The sequence below is a fragment of the Lepisosteus platostomus genome, chromosome 12 (genome assembly GCF_059453375.1).
Source record: "Lepisosteus platostomus isolate fLepPlt1 chromosome 12, fLepPlt1.hap1, whole genome shotgun sequence".
Taxonomy (NCBI): domain Eukaryota; kingdom Metazoa; phylum Chordata; class Actinopteri; order Semionotiformes; family Lepisosteidae; genus Lepisosteus; species Lepisosteus platostomus.
The window spans coordinates 12,798,906-12,819,767 of NC_142622.1; the positions used below are offsets into that span (position 1 = coordinate 12,798,906).

Below are 20,862 nucleotides of genomic sequence, written 5' to 3' on the forward strand. Positions count from 1 at the left end.
TTTTTTTTTTTTAGAAAGCATTTATTCTTTCCTGATTCTCTTTAGATGGAGAGCTGATTTGTTTTCTAATACATTTATGAAAATAAAGTTTTTTACGTGCTGGTAAGAGAATAACATTAAGTAGTTATTAATATTTTGCATGGACAAAAATTAGATGGGAAATATCATATTGCAACTGAGGCTATCAAGAGGTATTCAAAAACAATACAAACTTTGGATTACACTGCTCAGGATTTTTTTTTTTTTTACAATAATACATTATTACAGTTGCATAGTTTAACAAAGCTTGAGCAGATACAGGATCAAGAGACTAGTGTTAAAAATGTACTTGATACTATAAGGAGGCTCAATAATAAAAGAAAAACAAGACTTATAATAGGATTGATTGTTGTTAATTCCTGACCCTCCAGTGATCTCTTAGAATTTACACAGTCTCTTCTGTCACTTTAATTTTATGTATCAATGTAATGCAGCAGTGCCTGGTACAGATTTGTCCTGTGACCTAAGTCAAGCATTAACAGTTTTCTCTCTTCGCTCTCATGGACATATAGTAAGTATCCATGTGGGTCCTCAGTCAGAAGAGAAAATGTGGAGCAGCCAAGGTTAGAACATGCGAGCTCACAAGCCTGTGCACCATCTGTCATACAAAACCCAGGTCTCCTACAGTGTTTGTACATTTTTCAGTGAGGTGCAGCAGCAAGAATGGCAACAACTGCCACAGATGGTGGGCCTAAAAAACAATTCATACAACTTTTGTATCTCTCAACAGCTAAAGAATAAGACATTTCTTAAATATTCATTCATCTTCCTCCTTTCAGCAAGTCACAGGTGTGCAGCGACAGAAAGAGGGAGCTTCTCTCACCCAATTGTGAGCTTGTTGGTGATGTTACCTGGGAAAGTGTACACAAGCATGACAAGGAAGGATGTAACCGAAACACCAAGCAGGGAGAAAATTATATACCACTTGTAGTTTCTCCATATGAAGAAATAAAGAGTCTTGAAGGGGTTCACAATCCATGCCATTGAAACAGTTGGACGACTGTTGAGAAAAGAAAAATCAAATATTGGTACTGGTCAATTATATAGCTCATAAATCTTCAAAGCTGATGGTAACAGTAGCCATCAGATAAAAACTGTCCCTAACTCTTGAAGGCTGTTTTAAGGAAACTCACTTTGGCTTTTCAAGTGGTTGAGGTTCTTCTCTTCCTTCACCGGCTGGGTGTTTCTCTGCTTCTTCGGAAGTCAGAAGCTCAAACTCGGCTTCCACCTTGCCCTGTGAAAGGGAAGCACTGTAATTATGAGTGGTTAACAAGAGAGGTCCTATTCAGTTATTGCATTTACATTCTTTAACAAAAGGATAAGCAGAATCAGGACCACTATTAAAAATGATCTCAATCCTATAATGGGTTTCAATTAACTGAAAAGAAAAGCAAGACTATCTAATAATTGGATTGTCATCTACAGTATGCCTGACCCTGCAAAAGGAGTCTGGACTAGAAGCAATGTGGAGGCAGGTCAGGTGTCTTCATTTAGTACACAAAAGGATATTATGTGTTCTGAATCTCTGGCAAAAGCTTGTAATCCTATTAAATCCAGTCTTTTATCTGCAGTAGTAAAAAGCTTTTGCAATTTTAAGTACGATTCACAGTGCATTAAACGTGTTAAAGGTTACCTGTGTTATTTAAAGTGTTGTTGAGTGTGAACACCTCCTTAAGGAAGTTCCATTCTGAACACTAAAGCTCCTATTATATTTCACATATCAATTAGAATGCCTGTTTACTGGAAGTCTTCAAGTGTTCCTTAATCCCAGCATTGATTTCTCTGTTTTATTTAACTTCTTTGTGGCAATTTTATTATTGTAAAATCTGGCAAATTTAGGAATCTATTGGTAAATTCCAATTGACTGTGATGATACAGGTCTATCAGCTCTATCTTGTTTGAAATGATTACATTCGCTTACTGTAAGCTCCAAGATGTAGGCACTACTTCCTGTTCCTACAGTCACAGTTTCCCTCTCCTTTTCCTTCTTCTTTTTCCTTGTCTTATTGTCATTTTCTTTTTCCTCTTCTTCCTCCTCTGCTTCTTTCACCTTCGTAAACGGCCACCATCCTTTTTCTCTCTTCTTCTTGAAAATGGACGATGTCGGGTACGTGCCCTCTACTGCCATGTTCACAGAACACTGCTTTGCTGTTTTAATGCCAGTAACCATTCTGGTCAAGTCAATTTCAATGGCACCTTTGGGGGGGAAAAATGTTTTCAGAATAAATGTAAGGTCACAGAGTACTGTATATTATATGTAGGAGAGAGCTGACATCTGGGAACACGAGATAAGGTAATAACTGACCATATTCAACTCAATAAAAATGAGAGAACCTGCTCAAAATATGTTTTGTTGATCTTAATTTCTTAAAATGCACATTTATTGTGAGGATGTATTTTACCAAAAAGGCATGCATGGCTCAGTGATCTGCATTATTTAATAGAAAATGTGTTAAAATGATAATGCATTGATTGATGTTGAAAAGAAATGTTAAAATGGAATTCCAATTGCAATTCTGATAAATATTTTACATTAGTTTTCAAATCTGCTCATGTTTGGTAAAAATGTACAGCTGGATTCTTTCAGGAGTCTCTAGCCTGTGTAAAAAAAAAAAAGTTATGAGTACAGTATGTTGAAAAGTACAACATAAAAATATACTTACAGTACTGTGAAATTACATAGATACATTCTACTCCAATCAAACTGTTTTTAAATATCTAGTTCAAACATTTTTGACCTGTAGAGCCCTTTTCAATCAACCACTTCCAATGGGACCCCAAGTTTAAACTCAATTGGAGGCATGCGAGTATTACAAACAATTCAAATAACTATAAAATACAAAAAGCACAACTGCAGATCTACATATGCAGTGGACACTTTGTCTCCGTGCTTTTATGGTCAGAAAACTGAATCTGAAGCTAGTGATAACATGACTATGCTCCAAAATAACTCATCTGGTCATGGAGCATGCAGGATCTATCTATCTTGTGTTAATACTGCTGTGACCCATAATTTGTTAATAAAACAAAGAAACATGAAATAATGGGGCAAAAATCAGTTTAATATATATATATAGAAAAAATATAGAAGCAGAGGCTACTATATTATAGTTACAGCTACAGGATGTAGGTTAAGGGGCTATTTAATTGCTGTTCTCAGACCCACATACCTGCCTAATAAGCCTTATAACTGCAAACCCTTCTGTGACATTTGGAAATGATTTTTTTTCCAGATGCCACTAGAAATTAAAAAAATACTGAATGGACTGACGTTTCTGGGTCACGTTGCACTTCATCCTCATATTGATGCCATTGGAGGTTAGGAAAGTGTTCAAAGTAATTTCTTCATGCTGGGAGACACTAAATATAGAAATCTGCTGCTTATTAGAACATACTTGTAGTTAAAATCCATATATTACAAAGATACAAAAAAAACCCTCACAGGGGATCATTTTCTAATGAATGCCAAGTTAGTGAAAAACAAAGGGAAAAGCAAAATGGAAATCAGCCTTTTCTTTTAAGCTGAAATGTTTTGAGCTTAAAAGTAGTTTACTTTGGGGTTTAGCTGTTGTTAGGAGACTAGGGGTGCGGACAGGGCTACCGGTTTTGATTTTGGTCTGGGGGAGTGAATGGGCCAGGCTTTCACCGGCACAAAAAAAAACTCTGGCTGGGTATGAGTTGCTTGCTCTGCGTTTCAGGGTTATCTTATGGTTTCTGTGAAAACACAGGGAACTTGCCCCTTGACACATCTTTCTGAGAAATGTCGACATCACTCCATCAGAATTGCAGAGGGTTTCAGCACACAAGGATTCTATGGTACACTCAAATGGTTCCCTGCAACATCTTCTTACAGTGCTCTTTGAGAGCCTTTTTAAATTGAATAGATCATTTAGATGTCAGGAACTATATCATCCTGCAACTCACAACTGACAACCCACTGGAGTTCAGTGGGTGTGAGCCTGGTCGGTACCTGGATGGGAGACCTCCTGGAAAAGATAAGGTTGCTGCTGGAAGAGGTGTTAGTGGGGCCAGGTGGGGGCACTCACCCTGCTGTCTGTGAGGGTCCTAATTCCTCTGTATAGTGACGGGGACCCAATACTGTAAAAAAGGCCCCGTCCTTTGGATGAGTCGTAAAACTGAGTTCCTGACTTTCTCTTGAAATTAAAAATCCCAGAGTATTTCTCGAAAAGAGTTAGGGTGCTACCCCAGTGTCCTGACCATATTTCCCCCTGGCTTTTACTAATCATGGCCTTCTAATCATCACCATCTATGACCTGGTTTCATCACTCTAGTTCTCCTACTCACTGACAGCTAATGTGTGGTGAGTGTACTGGCGCACTTTGGCTGCCGTCCAGGTGGGGGGTGTACACATTTGTCCTCATTGCTTATAAAGAGCTTTGAGTGGAATGTCCAGAAAAGCTCTATATATATGTAAGGATATTATTATATTACTATTATTATTATTATTATTATTATTATTATTATTGTTATAAATGAAAAACTATAAATAAGAGTCACAAAATATTTATGGAGTCAGTTATGTTTATTACAATTTCAGTGTTGTGGAGGTTTCACTGCACATTTACTATAAGCTTTTTTTTTCTTAAGCTGAACTTTTCTCTGGAAACATAACCTGTATAACTGCTCTTTTCTTGTATTTTTTTCTGTTTGTTCTCATAACAGATACTTTCCATTTGGCAGGATTCAAATACTTAAAGTTATGCTTATTCCTTCAGTTAATATACTTATACTTATTCTTTATTCTTAACTAACTTTATTCCCAGAGCTTTGCCTCAGTGATTAAAGATGCTAGCATTTTCCAGGTTTGCAGTAATGAGGGAATTAATGTACCAAAAATCATATGATTTAACTGACACAGTGGATTACAGTACAGTATCTCTAGGTTAATTTCACATACTTCACTTCTATAGACCAGGAAACATTTATCTTAGGTCACATGTCAAATACATTTGGTGGCTGCAGCCCAACCAACAGAAAACATTATCCCTTATCTCAAAGGTACTGTACCAGAGAAAAAATATTCGTCCTTCCTTAATTGGGGTCAAAGAAACAACTGCAGAGAGGCTTAGATTGTGGCTGCAAAGCTTTTAAATTACTCTTTGGAGCTGACAGCTCTATTATTAGTTCTACCATGAAATCAGCAAGGATGCAAAATGAAGCACATGGAGAAAAAGTCTAATTTTTTAGATCGTGGTCATCTGTACTGAAAGCTAGTAGTGAGCAATACTGTATATGTACGTTGTCTTATTTTATATTGAACTGGCCAGCACTGAAAGGTCAGTAAGGGCACCTGAATGAAGCACAGATTATAATCATGATGCGGCCCGCAGCAGTATGTTGCGGTGACAATCTGCCAGTCAGTCAGTTCATCATCAAGCAGGCTTGCCACAAGTAATCTAAGGTGAAAATGCAGTCCTCTGAAGTATTGTTTTCAGTATGTTTTTACTGCATATAATTAGCATAGCATTATAAGTAAGAAGTGATATTTCAATTTGTAAAGGAATTTATAGTCTATAAACAAATGTGTTCTTACATTCTGAATATCTATTCTGTGGAACTATGAGAAATGCCCTTGAATGTTTAAATACCACGGAGAGTCGGGACCTCTGTTTTACATCTCATTTGAAGGACTGGGCCTTTTTTGCAGTGTAGTGTTTATACAGTATAAGGCTTACCAAGGAAATCATTGGCAGAGACCAAGTCATAGTCCCACACTTGCAGGATGAGGATAGGTGCTACACGGTATTCAGACTCTTCCAGTGAGAACAAGGACTCCTTCTTCTTGTAGACAATCTGCTTTTCTGAGGGCAGGAAATCAAACCGGAAGATGAACCTCCAGTTGAAGTTACCTTCCCCAGTGAATGAGTTAAAATGGACATCAGTTTCCTGCTTGGTATGGTCCATTGTTTTAATCCAGCTGTGGGATACAAAGCAAATAAAACTTTCAGACTGCTTACTGAATAGCTGAAAAATATTAGATCTGGTAATTATCTAAATACAATTCATTGTATTAAAATACTGAAATAAAAAAATCTTCAAATTCCTTTCAAAAGTATATTTTAAAAAGCAGACAAAAGATGGCGTTTTGATCCACAAATTATTGCTGACTAGGTAAATTGTAGATATCTGACTAGATAAAAACATGATTGTGATACAGAAATGTAATACTAAGGGTCCCTGGCATAAAAATGTAAAAAACTGACATCTGTGATAATAAGGATTCAAAAGAAGATGAAGAAAACAGTTTCTTTATTCTTTTGATTTTCAGAATGTCTTCCCTTAGCTTTTCATTTTTAACCACATGCCATGTAAAATGTGCAACAATAAATGAAATATTATATGGTCTACTATGAAAATGTCATAAATGTTTAAGAAAATAGAAGTAAACTAGTAGATTCATAAATCTGCAAAATCTGACATGTTTCAGTTCACCTGCCAGATTTTACAGTGCAAAGGAGCTTTTTAATCGTATACTGACACCGAGATTACATCCCAAATTGTAATTAATTTCTTACCCTTTCACATAAATGTCACTGGATTTGGTTCCAGTGACTGGATTCACATCATCAAGTATGACATCGTCTGTGTTCCAAATAATGACTCGAAGTTCATAACTGCACAGGGGAGATAACAAGAAGACATTCATATGCAGAGGGAGGCTGGTGGGGGCCAGCTAACTTCTGTAGGCAAAGCAAGTCTCTTTCTTGTAAAAGACGTGGGCTCAGAAATGTACTTCTGTACGGTAGCCATAGGAAAATCAATTGGAAAGCAAATACTTGTCTTACTAGTGTAACAACAGTGTTTTCATCATGAAGTCTGGTAACAGTTGTCTAGACCAAAGCAGCCTCCCTTTAGGCAAAGACTTTCTAATGTCAGTCTTGCTTAGAATCGTTATATTGCTTCAGCTGTTTGTTCATTTTTCTTGTGGCTTTTGTCTGAAAATGTATTTTTAAGGCTAAAGAAGTGATTTAGCTTTTAGGTCTTTAGAGTATTTAAATTGCTCACTGAACATGTGTAATGTTTTGAGGCCACACCAACAATAAATGTTTATCACATTATTTTAATTAAATCACAGGTTTCCACAACACGAAGGATTAAGTACGGTTGCACCTGAACTTAATTACTATGAGGCTAATAAATTCATGAACTGTTAGAGCTCAGTTGAGACTGCTTCTCATGTAACATGTCACTTTAGTAAATACTAAGAACCTACCTCTGTGGTTTCCGTGGAGACACATTCACTGGTGGTGGCGTGGGTAATTCTTTAGGGAACAAGTCTACCCACATTTGAACTTTGCCCTTCAAGAGATGTAAAAAATCTGCTTTTAAATGAACTCAAAGATCTTTTAATATTTTGGCCAGAAAGTGGGAGAGAAATGAATGCACCCTTTTTCAAAACACAGTCCTTTAGGTTTATTATACCATTGTGTTTGACATGCATACATGGCATGCAACTTAGAATGTATTTGTTTTCAATACAAAGGTATGTATATTAATTTTGTGCTTACTTCCAGTCAGTGTACTTACAATACACAGTACTTTATCTTAGAAAATGTAATTCAAGGACATCTGGAGTTGGTGGTCAACAGCCTCCTGTCACATATTGGTACAATATGTGACAGGAATCAATTTCCCTATGGGATTAATAAAGTATTATCTATCTCTATCTATCTACAAATGTTGAATTCACTACAATATAATTTTATCTGCTGTAAATGGTCAGAATTGTATGGCAAAAACTATTACTTATATATGAAATGTATCTATAAACATATAACATTTGTAAAACATATGTATGAATGTATATGTATTTACATATGTGTAGCCTTCAGCCTGAAATACATTATTCAGTTTGGAAAAGTGATTATTTTCATTGTTCCTTGATGGGACTGCTTTTGCAATAGTGTTACAGTATAATACATACTGTGTTGATATCTGCTTTCCTCTTAAGAGTGGTCAATGTATAGTTCTTATTTCATGTTTTGAAGAGATAAAAAGAGGTCAGAATATAATCAAATCTTAATGAAGAGCTGGAAGTCCCAAACATTCTTGTGAATCCATCTGTTTTTGCACTATATGTGTACCCTGAAAAACAGGCAAAAAACCTTACACTTTTTTATGTGGATCTCACCTGCTCCATTCCTGGTTTTTCAACACTGAAGAGTGATCTAGTTTCCACGTGCTCAGGAACCAGCTCAATGCCAGCTATTGGCATGTCAGCCCAGTTATGTAGAACATGCAAGGCTGCATTTTCTTCTTGTTCTTCTGTAGTTTTTCCTGTGTCCACAACAAAACAATAATTCTGGCTCTTATTCAAAACATCTGTTATGTTATAGGGTAAAAAAAAAACACCTTCAATTTTTGTTTTCTTAAGTCTTTTTATGACCTTGAATTCACACTTTGTGGTGAAATAATGGATGTGAATTTGTGACTGTGCTCAGCACATTATTCTCGGTAAAAGCCACAGACATCACAGGTGGAGAGCACGACTGCTTTTGCTGGCTAAAATGAGCCATTATGAGGACCATGAAAAAACTGGAAACAAAAACTATAGGAGGTCACACTTAATCCTGAGACAAAGAAAAAAAGTATTTCAGGAGCAATGGAAGAAATCAAGAGATTAAAGAAAGAATTAAAATGGAAAATAATTGTGATCATCAAAATGCTAAACAAAAATAACTGGGATCTGGAAGTATAAATATTACTAAAAATACATCAAATACAATTTATTTAGAGAGCTTTTAAATAACAAGGATTATTTACTGAAACTGTCTAAAACTTCTGCACTTAACTAAAAAGGCACTGGCATAATCGTACATAAAGAAGACATACATAAAAAATGTCGGCACTTTTGGTCCTAAACCTGGATTAAAACATTAAACATCTAAGGTTTACAGTTAAGATTCTATTGTGGCAAAAGACTTGGAAATAGAAGAGTACCAAGTTGCAGTATGTCGTCAGGTACTTCAAATACTTTTGCTTCAATCTTCACTTCTTTTGCAGCAATGTCATAAACAGGCTCTGGAAGGCCAGACTCTTTGCAAAGCTTGGTGAGAATCTGAGTAGGCTTTCTAGCATCTCGCCAGCTGTTGTACCCTGACCTTTGAATGTAGGAAAGCACAGAAAACATTGTTAATTGACAAATACATTAATATTTTTCACTGCAAAATTTGTGTATTGTGAAGCATTGTCATTAATCTAAAAACTGTATGTGTTTTCTATCTGCTGATATTTTCACTGCAGTAAGGCTTTTGCTGAGGCTGTTACTTCACAAAATGTGTGTATTGTGAAGCATTGTCATTAATCTTAATACTGTACGTGTTTTCTATCTGCTGTTATTTTCACTGAAGTAAGGCTTTTGCTGAGGCTGTTACTTCACAACACACTAACCTAGGTTCCTCAGTCAGATAATGAACACGCTATGAGGTATTAATGAAGAAGATAAAATGTTTTGAGTCCATTTTTTTTTCAGTTAGGACTCCAAATCTAACAGTACTATCGCAAAACAAGAATAAAACAAGGATCAAAGTCTGTTTTTGAGACAAAAAAGCAGTGATAGAATGAGCAGTGATAAAAAGAAATTGATCTACTTCCTTAGAAACCATACAGTTGCTAGTAAAGCTTTTTAATTCTACAGGCATAGCCACTGTACAACTAGATGCTTATGCATTACTAGTAAATTCTCAATCAGAACTTTCTTGTCCATTATCATGTCTAACATTTCTGTTTTTGTGATTTGGTCTTTTTTGACAGAAAGATAAAAAAAATAATTTTTAAGAAAGGCAAATAACCAGCTGTACATCAGGCAGGTACAATTGGAATGAAAAAAGAGCCATATGTTTTTAACAATGGGTCAATGTAAAAATCATTATGTAAACACAGTAATGAAATTAAGGTGAGTACAGATTCCAAGGTGAACACAAATGCATGAACTAGCAATCAAAGTCAAATGAGACTGTAGACAGCAGTTACAGTACCTGACATCAAAGCAAGACAACACATTTTGGCATCATGAATGAAACTAAACAGGGGTACCCACGTGTTATAGGTCTGTTGAAGCCCACAACAAGCATAATGCCTGCTGTAATAGCGATTTTCAAGGTCGATCTTTGTTTCTCCAATTAAATCGTCACTGCCCACTAGGTCATAGTCGAGGATTTGTATCGTTAGCTCTGTCTCTAAAGGGAAGTGTGCAATGAGCTCAAAGAACCTGCAGGCAAAGCCAGAACTTTCATCAGCAGTGAAGGGAAAGATATACAGCAGCTCCTGTGTTCTTTATCTAGTTCAAGCAGAAAGAAAGCAGAAACTAGCAGGCATGCCAGTGACAAAAAAAGAATAGCTATATTGAGAAATAAACCTTCAGAAGATTTCCTCTAAGGCACTATCCACTAAGATTTGAGAAATATTTTGTATTCTCTCTGCTAATTGACTCAAATTCTCTTTTGCTGTGACAGCTTGTAACTCTATCCTTGTCATTCCACTCATTAGTTTGCTTTTGCCAGCTCGTTTGCTGTCTGAGGTACCAGTCCTTTCGGCTTTCGAATAATCGAGATAATTGTGTTGGCTTCTCATCTACAGCAATCCAGTAATGCATTGCTAACAGAAATTTAATCTGGAGTAACAATGTCCAAAAGCTCAATGTAATGAAAATGCTTAGTGAGTGCTTAGTCATGGTAAAATTTGGCTTGACCGATTTAACTGAAGACAGCCCCTCCTGGCCGTAGGACTAGGAGGCTGAGACTGACATGCAGAGGGAGGAGGGAACCAGCTATGAGAAAGTTGCATATGGAGTGAAGGAGGGATGGAAAAGACAGATGCATATGAAAAAGGGGTTACATGTGGTATTTATTTTAATTAAGAAAATGACTTAAGGAAAGGTTACACGTTAGGACAGCTGAGGTGAGAGGGACTGGGCTGCCCTCACCCTACCAAAACTTTCCTTGTAAACTCTATTTAAAAAATAATTTGAAAATTATGCTTTTATTTAAAATGCAACTGTGTGTCAATAAGTATTTCTGTTTCTCAAAAGTGAATTTAACAGAAATTAATTTGTGGTGTGGTTTAAATGTTGCATTCCTTCACAAAGTAACACGTTACAGTACTTGAAATGTAAAATGCTGTCTTGAAATTTGAAATGTGCGTCTGCCTTACTGCCTGTTAAAGAATATATTTTTCTCTTAAAATCTAGTGAAAGAAATGAACAGAGAGAATTCATGTTACATTGTATTGCTTATGAAAACACTAATATTACACACTATATACTTGCAATCTCAGCACTTGCTTTTCTAATAAACTAGGTTGAATCAAACTTTGTTTTAGTGTGTGGTTGTGTCTTCATTACTGAACGAGAAGGATACGTACTCTCCAAATACAGGGTTCAGCTGCTTTGGTATATACCGATCCTTAGACGACAACTCCACATTTCCTAGTTTAACAAGTAAATACGGATCGGCTTTCCCATTCGGATCTGCTGGGGTCAGGTTAGTGGCCTTGAGTAGCACAGGAAAAAGCAAGGTAAGAGTAATGGAATTGAAACAGATATTTAACCATTTTTAAAGAAAAAAATAATGGTAAGTGAATGGTTAATCTTACAGCAAGTATTTAAAAATATTTAATTAAAAAAATTAGCTTTTATCTGAGCAGGTTTTACTTAATGAAATATAATGTCCTAGAACTAAAAACCGTTGCCAAATAAATGTAATGAATATTTTAAAAACAAAACATGAAATAACATTAGGGAAAAAGCAGAAACATCAAATATCATTCACATGAATAAAACCAAGTAAAACCATTAAATTAATTCAAAGGTCAAACTTAAAAAAATATATCCCAATTAATTTGGGGGTATGAGATATGGGATGTGCAGAACATGGTAATAATTTAAGTGAAATTGTAAATAAATACATTATGAAAGAATGTGTGCTTATGAAATGAATGATTTATAAGCACAAACTTATAATGATTTCAGAGGAGAAAAAGGTTTCAGAGGAGAAAACCCTAGCTTTAGAGTGACATACCTTACAGGAAAATTATCACCAGCTGTTCAACAGTATTAAAATTAATAAAAATTGTGTAGTGTGTAGTGACAACATGAATTGAGGGAGATGTTATATTTTGCTTATATTTGTATTATTTACAGAACATTTTTGAAATTGTGTGTTAAGGCTTTATTGTCTGTTTAATTTGTTATTCTTTCTGCTTAGATTATAAATCTGCATGCCATTATGAAGATTATAATTCTGCATGCCAATTAAGTGTTTAGCAAACTATTGCTCTGAAGAACCTGAATCTTCTTATCAGAAGACAACGTTTATAAAAGCAAAAAAAATAATAGTCTCCACTCTTTATCTTCTTTTTCATAGAGTACAATCTTCCCAGGGGGATTTTATTGCAGAATACTTTGGATAACAGACAGCTATTTAAACACTTAAGAGTGCAGGGTTCAAGTGAACAATGCTGTTCACATCCAGTATGAAATACTCCTTTAAACTCTGAGTGGGGATATACTGTAATTCACGATCAAGGGAAACAGTCTTACCAGTATTACATACACTCTGACAGTAACTTGAATGGGAGTGTTAGGAGGCATTCCCTCAGAGATACGGAATGTGTTTTCCTGAGCCTCTTTCTCTGGGTAGATGCAAAAGGACCCCTGAAACACAGCATGAAAATTTGAAATTTTTATCTATTTGGATGCACACAGTTCCTTGACAGATGCACTCAAACACGTCTGTGAAATAATACTGTTGTATTTCAATAGTAAATCATTGAATTTTCAGCCAAAACAGCACAATGGAGTGTTTAATAGAGTCAGTATGATATTAATTGTAGCCATGCTTAATGGATCTGCACTGTTTGCTTAAAAAATGGGTGAACAAAATTATAATGTATTAAAATATTGCATGTAAAGCACTTAGACATTTGCATATTTTGTTCTGCTTTTTGCTAATCAGCAGGACAAAGAATAGATCATGTTTATTAAATTATGTGGCAGTTTTCCTAGCATTTACCTTGAGCTTTCCAGTGGTTCGGTCTTCCGCATCCTCATAGTCATCTCTGCTTTTGCCTTTGTAGAGTGTAAAGGTACACAGCCAGTCTTCAAAGTTGTTGAACTCCTTCTCAAGCTCACCGTGAAAAATCTGTGAATAATTACACAATTTACTTTTTATTTGTGTTTTGGAAGATATGGCAAAAGAATAATTTCAGACATACTAATGTGGGGGCTGAAAAACACTGAATGAGCATTGAGACCGTATCTTATCTAACAAAGCCTGTAATATAGCTTTGAATTTATGTAGCGGAATTACTGTAGATTACAAATAATTTCACTAGACAGACACATGGTTATTAACCAGTTCATTTGATTTGGATCCCTCTTATGTTCACATTGGAATTGCTTGCAGTTTAAAATATCAAGGAATATTCTCCTGACCAACCTTAAATTTGTGAATTTTGGGAAATAAGTGATTACATTTTTCACCAAGAACAACAGGATTTAATTTATGCCTTAACAAGCACAGTACAATATATTTAGAAACAGGGGATGTGGCTAACATAACTAATGACCAAATATCTTCCCATTTGTAGTTTCACATTTCCATTTGAAAGAAGCAACCAAGAAACATTAAATTACTTAATGTCTAAATTATTTAATGTATTCCTTAAACAAGCAATAAACAGACCATCTGAGAGGATCTTATTAGTGGAGATGACTAGATTTTTGAGAATTCTGCCCATGAAATAAATTCAGTTATTATTATTATTATTATTATTATTATTATTGTTATTATTATTATTATTATTATTATTATTATTATTATTATTATTATTATTAATAATAATAATAATAATAATAATAATAACAATAATAAAAATAATAGTAATAATAGTAATAATAATGTATCAGGAATCATTTTTAAAAAGCAAAGAAACTAAGTTGTCTTACATTGAAAACAACTAGAATATGTTTTTAGTTTTCCTAGAGTTCTGGAATGGAAACTCTGAAGATACACGTCAGTATTCTCAAATGATTTTGGATAATCAGCTTGAAACATTAATTAAATGCATTCTTCAACATTGATCACCTCTTTCAAAACCTACAGTATGTACTCATTAGATCTTATATAAATTAGTTTTCATTTTTCAGATTAATGCATATGTAAACGTCAGAAAAGGGATACCCAGTCAGATTTTTCAAACACAAGGGACCTTCTAGAAATGGCTGAAATTCTTCCTTAGCTCACTAATCTACCAACAGAGCTAATAGGATGGTTCTGAATGATCTTGTATTATTTGCATTCTTTCGTGTATTGCTATGCAAAGAATATAAACCCTTTAATCTGTCCACAATTAATTTGTCTCTTAAATTATACAACAAAAAGTTGTACAAATCAATTCAATAAAGTAGTTCAGAAAATGCTGTTGATGTACAATTTAAAATAGTAGAGTGACCCTAAAAAACAATCCAAACAAAAGTCAAAGATCAAAAGTGATGAGAGTCATAGCAACCACAGAATCCAAGTCCGGCCTACATGCACATGACTGCTCTTGCCCTGGACCAGTTCATTACAGGGTCACAAAGATGTGGATAGTTTGAAATAACTATCAAATATGGCCAAGAAAGGTGGAGGAAACCACAGTTCTGGAAAAAAAATCAGTGTGACCATAAGGAGGACACCTAAAACCCACACAGATACCAGAAATCAGAGTCTAGGGTGCGAGGCAACAGCTCTTACTCCCACACCACTGTGTTGTTATCAAACTAAAACTAGCCTCTAAAATGTCAGACTGTGGCATTATGTCATATACTGCATATTTCAAAGGAAAAATAAACCCAAGCTTGAAAAACTTAATAATAAATTATTGAAACAAAAACATGAAAATAAGACCACAATTCCCAATGCTCCTGTTTTGTACTTTAATTAGAACAACTGCATATTGAGCAGTATACTCTCTCTTGAACCCTTTTGGATATCAAAACAAAGCGGTTTCTAAGGATGCAGACTTTATATATAAATACATTGTAGCAAAAACACCATGTACCTTTAATGGGACAATCAAGAATGGTGTCATTTTTGCAGTTGTAGAGTTTGCGTTTAAGCCCAGTCGATATTCATTCCAGCATTTATCTGTTGAACAAATATTAAACAGACATTACTGTGGCAAGAATATTTTAAGAATAGTAGTCCTGGAAATAGTCTAATCTGAAAATCTATTGACAGAATATAAAAATCAATCTTTTCTTATCAAAGAGGACATAAACCTCAGCAATAGAATTTTCACAATGGTCACAGGAGGGTTCATTTAGAATGCACATTAAACAGTATTACAATGTATATCAGTGGCAGGTACAGATATTTAAAAAAAAACATTTCACAATTGCACTGTGCCAGTCTACAGTGAAGTTTGCAATGGATTATTAAAGCAGAAAGGTTAAGGTTACATTTTACCTATTACCCTGCTGTGTCTCTGCTCATCCAAAAGAGGAGATTCACCATTCTAAACAAGATAAGGAACAGGAATAAAAAATGTTATTACCAGACGTAACACTTAAAAAATGAAATCTGCAATTCAAAATTCAAATCAGTTTTACAGTTTCCACCTCTGTACCAGAAAGGAAGGATGAGAATCCTGCTTGCTTTCTTCAGAAAAGTGCCTTTACTACTAAAGCTGTCCACCAGTTTTCATGCAACAAGTTCCATGGCACCCACAGGAGAGATAATATCAATGGGAGGAGCAGGGTACATCTCAAACTCACATGCCCAGGGGTGCACAGTTAATTTTTCAATCTCTTTTAAAGAATTCTGGTTAGAGCTGTCCAAAGATATAGCTCAAATTTAAAACTGCAACATCGGAACTATAGGAATGAGCCTACATTCCAGGAGAGCACACTGATTAGGTGAGTCACTCTGAAGCACCTTAAAAAAAAGTAAGATGATGAGAAATTATCCCTTTTAAATTTATTAATTCATTTAACTTTAAAGTTGTTGTTGAACTCAGAATACAGAGAAGTTACTACAGTATGTCTCAAAATGTCTCAAAATGTCATGAAATGAAGAGAATTCAGCCCAGATGACTTCCCACATCCATCTCGAAAGAGAGCAAACAGCATAAGTCACCTTGTGTTGCTGCTCGTTTGTCCTTATTGATAATGTAACTATTGATGGTAGCAAAATCAATCTTGAAGTTTAAAGAAACAATCTGTTTATATAGTACTTAATCAATTTTCTTTGACCTTTTGCTTATGTTTGAACACTGTACACAGTAGCTTTTGAGAGGTGCTTTTGTGACCGCCGTGGTTCCACCCCGCCGTTTCGTCTCGCAACACCTGGGGCGCGAACCCGGGTCTCTGCTACGCGCAGGGAGGGCGATGATGTCACCGTGTCCAAACAAGCTCCGCTACACTTTACCATGCAGTATGACAATGACCTCAACGTATACTATAGCCAACACAACCAAGGAGTACATCAGGAGAAAAAAGTGAAAAACTGCGGACAAGTTAGTCTTCACGTGTACTGTACAATTCAGCAGCATTTTCTATGCTAAAGAAAACAAAGTCAGAAAACTCCAATATTAGGCAAGATTCTGGCTATTGTGGCTACAACAAAGCATCTCAAATGACACAGTGTGGTGAGGTCACTGGGTAATAGACTTCATGTAGTTATTATCTCAAATAGATATTCAACCAAATCCTGACATTTTCACACTGACATTTAAAGTGAAAGTGTCCAAGGTATGTTTTTGTTCTAATGTGATGTATGCATAGACATATTAAAAAAGACATATATTGAAGGTTTTAGTCTTATTAATCCCATGATCACAAATATCAATTGATTTCACTTTGATGTCCCAATTCTTTTGAAGGGCACTGTAAATGCTAAAAGAAAATGGTGTATACTGGCTTCTCCTGTGACTACCCAAAACGTTATGGTAACTACAGTAGATGTAGTATGCATTGCTTCCAGGCCTTATTCAATACATATGCAGGAACCAATATATCATGAAATTCACCTTTCCCTGTTTTCTCTCTTTATATTGTCAATCACAGTTTCAAATCTTATTGATCCTGGAGGCTTGTGAGTTATTGACATCCTTCCACGTATAAACATATCAACAATTCAAGGGTGAAATTGACAAAGCAAACTAAGCAATAGGGTGTATGTGAAATACAGAATAAGAAATATAAATTTGTAGCTGCCAGTATGCTGGATAGAATACATTTCTAAAAAAACTATATATAAATCACGTCCTGCATTTTCATGCACATATTATAGTATTTTTTCCTCTTCTGAACCTAGAATGGAATGACTACAAGAATAAAAGACTAATTCAATGCTTCCTGAAACAAAAATATGTATGTCTTACACAAAAACACAATAAATCAAAATAATATAGTAATGTTAATGTGATCTATTGTGCTGCATTTTTTATTAACGCTTTTTCTAATATCCATATTTAAAATTCCTTTTCTTAAACAAAGATAGCCCTGCAGTTTTAATGGTACTTCATGTAAAACACACAAATTTATAGATAATTTGTCTGGGAATGTTATTACATGCATGATTACTGAGAAATATTGGTCACAATTAGTTACTTTTTTAAGCTACGTTTTAATTTTATAGATAGAAATTTGATATTAAACATATAAACATCCTTAATGAAATACGTAAAGGGAAATATAAACTCACCAATTCTTTAGAAACATAAAATTTAGACCACCAGTCCAGCTCACTTTCATCTTCCTCATTGCTTGCTATGGTTTCCTGATTAATAACCAGTTTTGGAGGGTTTTCCTAAAAATGACGAAGGTTGTCAAAATTTAACACAGGAGTGAAGGTAATAAATCAATATTGTGGCAGCAATGAAACATGAAAATTGAATAATTTCTCTGTTTATAAAATAAAAGTATTTTTATAAAATAAAAAGAGGCTTTCAGACCAGAGTAACAGCTGCAGAAAGGACTGCTGAAATCTCATAAGAAAGGTTGTAAAGGAGAGGACGTCATTCAGCCAATCTTGTTTGTTTGGAAGGAGGTAAGTGAACATCAAACTCTTCGCAGCTAACGTCAAGTGTGAGGTGTCTCTTTATTGTTTTAACACTTTGTTAATGAAGTTTTAGAAGATTTTTTTTTAGTGTTTTGCTTTTTCAGAGAGCCTATAATTTGGATCTCAACCACCAGGCTGGGAGCTAGTACCTGATATCCACAACTTTTAGTTTCCAGTTGTCACAATGCATTTGTATATATATTCCATTTGTACACTACTGAGTGTGAATTAGTCCCATAGTTTGAATTTACCCATACCTATTACATTACAATTTTCTATACTTGGACCAAAACTCCTCTCAATCATTGTTGTCTTAGACTGATGTGATTTACTGTAGCACCCTTAACCTCTCAATACACAACAGTCCTCTGGGACCAGGTGTCATTCATTCTTGTTGATCATGTTTGAACTCTAAGCCTATAATAGTTTTGTGGAAGTATGACAGGGAAAATATTGTCATGGTGATTTATTGATTTGTAACCATCCCAGTAGAACCTCAGTGTCAGTTCTGATAAAATTACCCAATGCTGTAGATCATTATTTTATATAGGGCATGTTATTGGCATTGGCTACTGTAAAAACCCATATTAAAGTTTTCCAAAAGAAATATTTACAGAAACCCAACCTATAACAAAAATAATGGACTGAAAAATTAAGATCAAACAGAATGCTGTCTGGAGTAGGTTCATTACACTATTGTGTCATCCAGCACTTCAAAAATTAGACTGCTTTATGCTTTGGAAATTTGGAAATATTACATCTTTGTTAGTCATCTTAGCAGACCAAAACAATTGTTTATCTTCAAAATATGTCAAGTGGCAGTATAGAAAAGTGTGAAGTAAAAAATACACTTACAGAAAGATTTTCTTTTTTGTTTTCTTTTCTGAAGTGAAACATTTCCTTTGTCCTCCTCACTAAATAATGACCTTTGCCACTTGTCTCACTCTCACCTATGAGAAAGCAAAATTGTAAAAGCTTGTTTCCCAAAAGCAATTAAATCTGACTCCTTAACCTTTACTTTTCTGACATTTTGTACTAGAAGTATAGCACATTTAAAATAAGAAAAATGAGCTACAGTACAACTGCTCGCAGAAAAATAGAATGAACAAATTTCAGCATAAAGAAACCATTACTCTTGTTTTAATTAATACATCCCTTGGCCAGGGGAAGCATTTACCTAATGTTTGTGATTTTTAAATGTCACTGTTAAATCAGCTCATGTTTTAGAGTGTACAATATGTAGCTACCAGTAGTAGACACTTCGTCATTGATTGTTTTGCAAAAAGACCCCAAAGCAAAAAAATATATATTTTCCAAACCATTTTTTTTTTACTATTAAACTGTATATACAGTATATATTGCAACACAAATGCAGAGCGTTAAACTTGGTCTGGCCACAAAATGTTGTATATCCCATTTTACTTGCCTTTCATGTTTAGCATTAAATGATTTTTAAATTACCTTCTTCATTTTTACTTTCTGGGACTTGTTCAGTTGAAAAGGACTGCACCTGTTGATAACCTAGGTATAGCATGACAGAAAACAGTGTAGAAATGAGAACTAATCAAATAAATATTTTTATTTCGTTTTACATTTTTTTTCTCCGACTATGCATAGTTCTTGCTGGTGAGTGAAAAGTTAAATATTTGACTTAGTTAAAATTCTCATCAGCTATACAGCACCTCAGTTCCTGGCTCCAGATTGTCTGTAAAGATTTTTGGAAGTCTACCTCATGCCTAGATGAGAAAGTGTTAAACTTGGACCGGTATAAAGAAAAACAGTACAGTTTGTTACATAGAGCATATATATCTCCACAGATCTATAGCAAATTTAGCACAGATGTGCCTGTGCTAAATTTGCTATAGATCTGTGGAGATATATATGCTTTATGTAACAAACTGTACTGCATTTCTTTATACCAGTTACAGACAGAGATTGTTGAAGGCAATGAAATAATAATTTGTTACATAGAGCATATATATCTCCAAAATCTCCGTCTGTTACCGGTATAAAGAAATACAGTACAGTTTGTTACATAGAGCATATATATCTCCACAGATCTATAGCAAATTTAGTACAGGCACATCACCTAACAGCCCTAAATGTAAAACCCAGGTTGGAACACTGTTTCACTGTCTATGGGAATGTACATATGTCCAGAGGTTCTGGTGGGAGGTGTGTAAAAAAATATCTTTGATCTGTGTAATACAGTTAGATCCTCATCCTCTCACGTGCATTTTGGGAGTCTTGCCTGTTCAGCTGCTGAACCATAGAGAAGTAGTCCAGCCTGCCCTGATGCTGGCAAGAAAGCCCATCATGACCAGGTGGGTGGGTGACGAGCCTCCCTCTCTAGCTCTCTGGGAATTACTAATAAGAGACTTGATCTCTTTGGAAAAGTTAAGATTCATCCTAAAAGGTGAGCTGGACCGTTTTAAAGATTTGTGGGACAAGCTTTTGAGAGCATTAGGTTTAAAAGAGGAGCTCATTATATATTCCTAAGCCATTATATATAACTATGCTATAACCTTTATGCCTTTTAAATGGTAAACTCTGATATAGCTGCGACTGTACCTGTTTTTGTTTTCATTTTGTTTTTGTTTTTTTCTGTCTTTTTTCTTCTTTCCCCTTTCACTCTTATTTTTTTTCCTTAACCCCATTCTTCATTTCTTTTTCTTACATTCATTGTTATTCTCTTTAAAAAATGTAAAAGTTTAAATATTGATGTCTTTGCTGTGATATTTAATAAACAGAATTGGAA

The 20,862-nt window shown here is 34.9% G+C and overlaps 1 protein-coding gene across 1 annotated transcript in view; it reads right to left on the bottom strand.

Moving 5' to 3' along the window:
- mboat1 (membrane bound O-acyltransferase domain containing 1) overlaps positions 1 to 20,862 on the bottom strand; it is a 70,693-nt gene continuing 49,831 nt past the window's right edge. Inside the window, exons 40-56 of the mRNA XM_088601016.1 lie at positions 19,566 to 19,625; positions 18,960 to 19,054; positions 17,748 to 17,852; positions 15,510 to 15,558; positions 15,103 to 15,188; positions 13,071 to 13,199; positions 12,599 to 12,712; positions 11,422 to 11,549; positions 10,100 to 10,270; positions 9,001 to 9,161; positions 8,192 to 8,337; positions 7,274 to 7,359; positions 6,576 to 6,674; positions 5,736 to 5,977; positions 1,961 to 2,235; positions 1,173 to 1,273; positions 1 to 1,039 (exon numbers count right to left, since the gene is read on the bottom strand). Coding sequence (XP_088457142.1) covers positions 859 to 1,039; positions 1,173 to 1,273; positions 1,961 to 2,235; positions 5,736 to 5,977; positions 6,576 to 6,674; positions 7,274 to 7,359; positions 8,192 to 8,337; positions 9,001 to 9,161; positions 10,100 to 10,270; positions 11,422 to 11,549; positions 12,599 to 12,712; positions 13,071 to 13,199; positions 15,103 to 15,188; positions 15,510 to 15,558; positions 17,748 to 17,852; positions 18,960 to 19,054; positions 19,566 to 19,625 — 2,228 coding nt within the window. The 3' untranslated portion in view covers positions 1 to 858. The remainder of the gene's footprint in view (positions 1,040 to 1,172; positions 1,274 to 1,960; positions 2,236 to 5,735; positions 5,978 to 6,575; positions 6,675 to 7,273; positions 7,360 to 8,191; positions 8,338 to 9,000; positions 9,162 to 10,099; positions 10,271 to 11,421; positions 11,550 to 12,598; positions 12,713 to 13,070; positions 13,200 to 15,102; positions 15,189 to 15,509; positions 15,559 to 17,747; positions 17,853 to 18,959; positions 19,055 to 19,565; positions 19,626 to 20,862) is intronic.